General features: G+C 33.0%; 1 protein-coding gene across 1 annotated transcript; it reads left to right on the top strand.

Moving 5' to 3' along the window:
- The first annotated feature begins 5723 nt into the window (after nt 1-5723).
- On the top strand, nt 5724-7484 carry LOC8260855 (F-box protein At5g07610). Its single transcript, XM_002522999.3, has 2 exons — nt 5724-7041; nt 7153-7484. Exon 1 carries the CDS (start codon nt 5807-5809, stop codon nt 7031-7033), a length of 1227 nt encoding a protein of 408 aa, XP_002523045.2. The 5' UTR covers nt 5724-5806; the 3' UTR covers nt 7034-7041; nt 7153-7484.
- The last annotated feature ends 519 nt before the right edge of the window (nt 7485-8003 follow it).

Genomic DNA, 8003 nt, shown 5'->3' with positions numbered 1-8003 from the left:
CTAAAGCTAGTGGAGCATGGAAAACTTTGAAGCTATAGATTGAAAAGCTACCATATGAAGATGATGAAGCTTCACAAGATTCAACTCTCAATTTTTTTTAAAACAAAAACATGATTATGATTTTAGGATTAATGAAATAACTGTGATCTTTGCTTATTTGATGTTTATCTTAATGATATTTTGCATGATAATTATTATTACATGAGTATATTTAACATTAATTCTATTTGAATTGGTTTATTTAATCTGGGTATAGTTGAAAATCTTAGGTATATTTCTACCATACATAATATAACTCTTGAAGAGAAAAAAATTGAGAGAATAAAAAAAAGAAAAAGAAAAAGAAATAGATAGTATTTGATACGCACGATTGAATTCAAGGTAGCACATTGGGGGCAAAGCAGGAAGGCCAAGTTCAACCCTCATTACATTAATTACAACCTTAAAGCAATGACCTCTAGATTAAAGATTAATGTTCTAATCCCGAAACATGCAAGGCTCATTACATTGACTTTAGAAAGAAATTTAGATCGAGCTAGAAAACTTCCACATTAAAAAAAGAAAAGATTAAACTTGAAGATACTGAAAGGAGTTCAAATCTTAGGGGCAATAAGTTCACAAGTCAATTTATACTGTTTCAGATACTATCTTTTGAAAAAAAAAAGGAAAACAAACCTACTGACTAGAGGATCTATATAAGTTAGTTAGGCAAAAGTTAAGAAAATAAAAGATGAGAGAAAAATATTCAACTAGAAAATCCGAAAGGACTAGTTGATAACAAGAGTAGTATTATGTGATGTACTCGTTTGTGCCCTTATTAAATGGACGAAATTTGATTAAAATTTTTGTTAATTTTGCACATTGGGTTTCATTGCGTGTGCAACCAAAAGGAGAAAACAAAATAAAAAGAAGAGTCTATGAGACCTAATGGAAGCAAGATCATTTTCTTGTAGCACTTAAGTCTCCATTAGTTGACATCACACTTAATCAGCAACCCACAACCTCTCAATCTTGTCTAAAAATCACACCTCAATGGGAAACTTCAAAGTCAGGTGGATATTCGAGAATAAGCTATTAATGACAGAGCCTAGATGAGGTATGGAAAGTAGATTCTCAAAGTCCTGGCAAAAGAACACATACCACGTATATTCAAATAGTGATATGTTAGATCTTCCACCAAGGACATTGGATCGGGGACAAACGCCTACGAAAAGATCGTTTGGACTTAAGAAAAGGCCGTTTGGATTTATCCATGGTTTGTTTATTCCTTATTTCGAAAATCCTATTTCGTTCAAATCCACCAGATAAAGGTGTCTGGCAGGCCCTTCATCTAGTCAACTCAATCCTTACCAGTGACGTCAGCTCCTAGCTTGATAGCACTGCGAGTTCACAAATGTTTTGGCTCATATTTTGTAATGTCTCTTAGAACTACCACTAGTTGGATCTTCTCGTGCAACCAAATCTGCAAAAGGAGAAAATAAGAAAAGAGAAAATAAAAAAAAAGTATAAAGAAAAGAATATACTAAGTTACGAATCCGAAAGGGTGGCTTAGGCAAAAAAAGAATCTACTAAGTTGAAAACCCGAAAAGGCAGCTTAGGCAAAAGTTAAGACATTAGCTTGCTAAGTTGAAAACCTAGAAGAGCAGCTTAGGTAAAAGTTAAGGTGTAAAAGTATAAAAAAGGAAAGATTTGGTTACTATCTGTATGAGATTGTCACGGAGACAATTGTTATTGTACAAGTATCAGTACAATCCCCAGGCAAAAATATTCAGTCTTCGCATGCTTGAGTTATCTCTAAATCTACACTTTTATCGTCACCATGACTTTTAGATCTTTAATATGAGTCAATTACAACTTCGACTATTAGGCTCTAGGCTATGTGCCCGAAGAGCAGACGATTGAGCTTTTAAAGTATCAATGTTGATGGGCACCAAAACACCTCTGTCCAAGCTAAAGGATATGTTACATGTCATGCATAACATGCATATCATGCACCCCCTATTATTTTTGCTTAATGTAATCTTTATACACTTTTATATATACCACTAACCTGTAATAGGAAAATAAAGAAAAGTTCGATAGATAAGAATCTCGTTGCAACAAGTGTTGATCTATACTCAATTTACTTTCCAAAGTAAAGCTCAAAAGTTTACAACTCGAAGCAGAAGATGATTAGCTCATTCCCCAAAGCGGAAAATCAGCTTACTTCCCGAAGCGGAATATCATCATACATCCCGAAGTGGAAGATCACAAACCTATTTCCTGAAGTGGAGAATTAGTTCAAGTTTTGAAGGACAAGTGTACTTCTTGAAGTAGAAGATCCCTAAGTGGATATCCAATTTACTCAAAGTAGAAGATCCCGGAGTAGGAAAATCATTATTCTTCATCCTCAAGAAAAAATTATTAGTTTAATACCCGAAAGTGGGAAAATTTAACAAATCATAATCCGAAGTGGGAATTACAACATAATTACATCCTAAAGCGAAAAGCTGTAAATACAAATCAAAGTTATTGGTGGTTCTCAAATCAACGGGCATGGTTCCCAAAATTAGCGGGTGTGGTTTCCAAAACGATGGGCGTGATTCCCAAATCATCAAGCATAGTTCCTAAAATCATAAGGCTTGGTTCCTAAATTAACAAGCGTGGTTCCTAAATCAACAAGCCTGGTTCCCAAATCAACGAGGGTGGTTCCCAAATCATAGAGTGTGGTTCTCAAAATTAGCAGGGGCAGTTTCCGAATTAACCGACACAATCCCAAAATCAGCGACCGTGGTTCCTAAATCAACGGGCATGGTTCCCCAAATGAGACGGGTGTGACCCCTAAATCAAAGCCAGATAGAAAGTCTGCACCAACATGAACCTACAAAGTGTGGCTTCAACTATAATTATTTTGAGGGGAGGTCTTCAAGATGTATCGGGTGTGGTCCCTAATTCAAAGTTAAATAAAAAGTCTGCACTAACATGAGCCTACGAAGTGTGGTTTCTATAGCTCACATTCATATCATTTTACCGTATCCTTGATTTTTATGCTTTGTCTGAATTTATTTAAAGTTTATTTGCATAAATCTCGATAAACCGGGGGAATTGTCTGCATCTATTTTCTGGATCTAGATATCAATAAAATTACGAAAAGCCCAATGATAAAAGTTACTGCCTTACCCAAGTCCCGAGAGATTTAGGACGGGTGAATCCAAGTTAAGGTTGATAATAATTGAATCAAAATTACTTTTTCTAACATTGATTTGGACTCAATTGTCGAAAAAATTAACTTTGAGGGATAAAATGATAGTTTTTGCAAGTTTAGGGACTAAATTGCCAAAATATTCTAAATTCTTTTGCTCACTAAGCCAATCGGCTCTTTAGAACTGATCGGCTGAGCATACAGCCAGTCGGCTCTACACAGTACCGATTGGCTATTTTTCGAGATTTAATGCCCTTTTTTGCATATTTTTTGACTTAAAACGCTAAAATTGATGAGAAGAAGTTTCGAGAAGTGATTTGTGATAATTATTGGATATTTTTAGTGATAATTATTTAAATATAAAAGATTTTATTTTATTTTATTAGATATTAATCTGATAAAAAGGAAAGATAGTCAATGATTTTTGTTTTAAATAATTAACACTTATCTAGTACATCTAGAGTTTTCTAACCCTATTATTATAAATAGAATAATATACTCTAGGTCTAAGGTTAGCTACATTCATTAAGCAACCAAACCTCCATTAAATTAGACATTTGTTTAAGCAAAGAGTTTTAGAAAACCGAGAGAGAAGTCACTAAGAAAGAGCTTTGAATTAAAAAAGTTTTTCTTCAGAACAATAGAAGATTTTCTTCACCCTAGACAATAATGGATTCTCATCCTTTAATTCAAATGCTTTATTATCTTCAGAGACTCGCAGATTACCAATCTACGGTGACAACTTGAGAGTTTCCCAAAATCCAGCATCATCAACATCTTTTTCCCCTTTACTGGTTCTTTTGCTTTTATGATTCTATAAACATGTTATGATTGATTTTAAACATATTAGGATTGATTTCAAATGCTTTTTATATCTTTATGTGATTAAATCTAAGGTTTGATTAGTTTTATGTGTCTTTGTAATGTTAATGTATACTGGATTTTAAATTTGATAATATGAATGTCCTGAGTTTTGAATATGATAATATGAATGTATTGGGTTTGGTATATTATAATTGGAATAGTTAGAGTAGCATGTTAGATTTATATCTCTTCTTTAATAATGTTGTGATTGCATCAAGTTCTTAGGGCTGCATGATTAAAATCTAGAATCTGTTAATGTGAAGTTTTATTTACCTTTTGTTAGTTTTTGCTTTCTAGGTTTGTATTATTTTATATTTTTGGTTCAATTTAATTTGTTTGTATGTTCTTGGTCTTATTTTTTCAGTTTTAATTATGTTTTTATCTCTTGTGTATGTTAAATCGGCTTCGGGGTGACATGATTGAATAAAAGATGCAAAATCAACTATTACCAAGCCCTAAAGCCGATCGAATCTGTGCAGTGTGTGCTGATTCGGCTCTGCACTAATTTTGGCCCTATTTTCAAATTTTTATTCAATTTTTGACAATTTTTGTATACTGTAATTTAGTTTATGCATTTTTATTTTGATTTTTAGTTGTAGGAAGTTGTAATAATTAGGTTTAATTTTTCTACAATTTATTTTTACTTTATTTTGGATGTATGCCAAATATTTGTTATTTGATTACCTAATTAGAACTGGACATCTAGACATTAGACCTTAAAATTGAACCCAGCATGAAAATCGTAATCCATTAGATTAATGAGATAGTATATTGGACCTAAATTTAAAATCCATATAGACTTAATGAGTTTTGTCATGCTTTAATTGAATTAATTGGGCCACATTAGATTTAAAATCACTCGGTTGGATGTTACCATAAAAGATAGTCCATTTAGCCTTAAAGGCTGGATAAATGTATAATTCGTAATTGGATTAGACTAAATAAGCCTTATGCATAATTAAATAATAAAGTAGGCTAACAAAACAAATATAGACTAGATCTAATAAAAAAGGGTTGATTTAGGTGGACCTCACATACTGTAATGCTTAATGTATAGAAATATTTATATTGCATTTATAAGGAATAATATATTAAATAATAAAATTAAAAATAAATATATACAAATAGTGAAGTTGGCTTTTGGATTTATCTTTGGATTTATGGCGGAAATTTTTTTATAGATTCGAGAAACGTCTCTAATTAGTAAAAGTGTCCCGGTGAATTACTCGGGTGGCGACTCCTATCTCCGGGCTAGTCTCTTTGACTAGTTAGCATTCCCAATTAGATTGAAAAGCTTTTCAGTGCCACAATCGCTATAAATACTTAGGTGCACACCCAAAATCAATGCCCACAATATTCTTTAAATATTTAATTACTTTTTAATATGTGATTTCAATAAATATATCGTATTAATATTTTAATGGAACAAAAATTAAATGTCTAGTAAATTAAATTTAAAATTTAAAATTTCTAAAACTTATAAAAGTAAAATTAAATATTTATTAATTTAAATTTAAAATTAAAATATTAAAGTAATTAAATAATCAAATTAATCTATCTAAGGATTGTGGCTTTATCGTTGCATTAGTTTAAACAATGAATGGACCAAATATATATCAGGCCCAACATCGCAGAAAGTACCCAACCCAATCCACTAAAGTTATGACAACGAAACATATATAATAAACCCTAAAAAGAGGACAAGGAAGTCTGCGGAAGAATTGTGAATTATTTCTTGTTCTCCTGTCAAAATCAAAGAGAATGATGTCTGCTGCAGCTACGGTGGCAGTAATTGAAGATCTTGTCATAGAAATTCTGCTCCGAGTACCCACAAAAGAACTACTCAGATGCAAGTGTGTATCCAAACAATGGCTCTCTTTGATTTCTGATCCCCACTTTTGTGCCTCCCACTCTCGGTTTCAGCAGAGTTTTAATCCCAGAATCACTGCTCTATTCCTTGACGTAAACAAACACATCCCTGAATTTCAAGTAATCCCTTTGGTGTCTTCCCCTTTTACAAGTGGAGCATTTGTTGTCAAAGATTATTTTAATGTCCGTCGAGCCAAAATACTACAATCCTGCAACGGTTTGCTTCTTTGCCGGTCTAGTTTCTTGGTCCACTTTGGCGAGAATAGACATCCGTATTTTGAAGATTTCGATATTAATGATCGTGGGTATTTTTATTTTATATATAATCCTACTACTAGACAGTTCAAGAAACTATCTTTGCCTACTTCCGTAAACGAGAAATTGAGAATCTCTGGGAATGAATTGGCAGGGACTGGGTTGCTTAGTGTTTGTTTGGTGTTTGATCCTGTAATATCATCCCATTACAGGATCATTTTCATTTCAAATTTGTGCGATCTAAAAGATTCCACAACTTATTGGCTTGAAGTTTGTATATATTCCTCAGAATTTGATACTTGGACTTCCCAAAGAGCAAGTGTTGATATTGAAATCTTCCTGGATATTTCACCTCAACCAGTATTGGGAATCTACAACTATAATCATGGAGTTTACTGTTATGGTTCAATGCATTGGCTCAGATGCGATGCAGTTTATTCTCTCCTTAGCTTTGATGTTGATACACTGAGCTTCAACAAGCAAATGCATTTTCCTGATGACATTTTCGTTCGCTACTTTGGTGAGTCTCAGGGCCATTTGCATTGTGTAACTTATAAGCACGGTTATCCTGATCTGGAATATGATGTTATGGAGATAGCAGCAGACTATTCTGAGTGGTCTTTGACATACCATGTCAATCTTCAATCCATCAGAAGGGCATATCGCTGCCGTGGTATTTCAATATTGAGTGTAATCCGTGACGAAAATGCAGAAGAGTTGATACTTGTGATATCTGTGGATGAGAGTCCAGTGGCTTATCATCTTTCTGATGGGACTCACAGAAGACTTTATGATTCAGGAACAAAACTTGCATATTGCAATTACAGGGCCTATCCGTGCTTTCAGAGCCTTATTTGTGTTTGATCTACTTGGTATCTAACTATTTTCAGCTATTGCTGTATTGCCATTTACATCTGATAGTTTTTAGCTCCTATTATCTGTCATCTTCAGTCTCCAACATTACTTCCTCCTTTCAAATCCAGGCTTCAGGAGTCTCCTTCCAGTGGATGCGAGTGTTAGTTCTGACAAGATAAGCAGGAAGAGAAGAAGGAAAAGAAGATGCTCCTGCTTGAGTTACCAAGGTCAAGCTAAGAACTCTAGGTACCTATTGAGTTTCAAAAGCTTACTGCATTCCTCTTGTCTTCAATATTAGAACTGATATTGTGGTGTTGCAAATCTTTTACTTGGGCTTTAGATGATATGGAGTAGTAACTAGAACATCAGAATTACTTGTTGATTTCTTATTATGGGAGAACCCTGCTTTCTTTACAGTTCAGACAGAGTTGTCACAAAGTAAAAAACTTCTTATATTTCAGATGTTCCATTACTGCTTTAGAATGATATCTCAATCTTTATTCCTGCCAAAGACGCAAACCATATATTACTTATTCATGGTACCAAAGGTTGAATTTTTTTTTTCCAGGCAGGGGTTTAATTTAGGCGAGTGCTCAAGTAATATTATTTTTTTACTTAAATATTATATTTAAATTAATTAAATAATTTTATAAGTATGAGTATGCATATTATAATTAATATTTATATAAAATTATATATATTTTTTTAATATCGATTATATCTGTATTTAATCCGGGAGATAAAAGATTTTTTTGAGTTGATATGGATAAGCTCACAAATTGACTCAACTTGATTACACCTTTAGTTACAATAATTAAGCTAAGCTCTTTTTGAATCTCTACTTTTATTTTTGTCAGAAACCAACGTCTCATTCTTATTGCAGTTAGCCTAATCAAATCGTTAATTAACATAGATATTATTATGAGATCATCAGGCGGATGAACATTACATCAAACTCCGAACACTATTTGTCATAAAA

This window comes from Ricinus communis, chromosome 6, assembly GCF_019578655.1.
Source record: "Ricinus communis isolate WT05 ecotype wild-type chromosome 6, ASM1957865v1, whole genome shotgun sequence".
NCBI classification, from domain to species: Eukaryota; Viridiplantae; Streptophyta; class Magnoliopsida; order Malpighiales; family Euphorbiaceae; genus Ricinus; species Ricinus communis.
This window is presented reverse-complemented; position numbering and strand designations above follow the sequence as displayed.

Coding starts and splice junctions, on each gene's coding strand:
- LOC8260855 (XM_002522999.3), top strand. CDS start 5,807: ATGATGTCTGCTGCAGCTACGGTGGCAGTAATTGAAGATCTTGTCATA.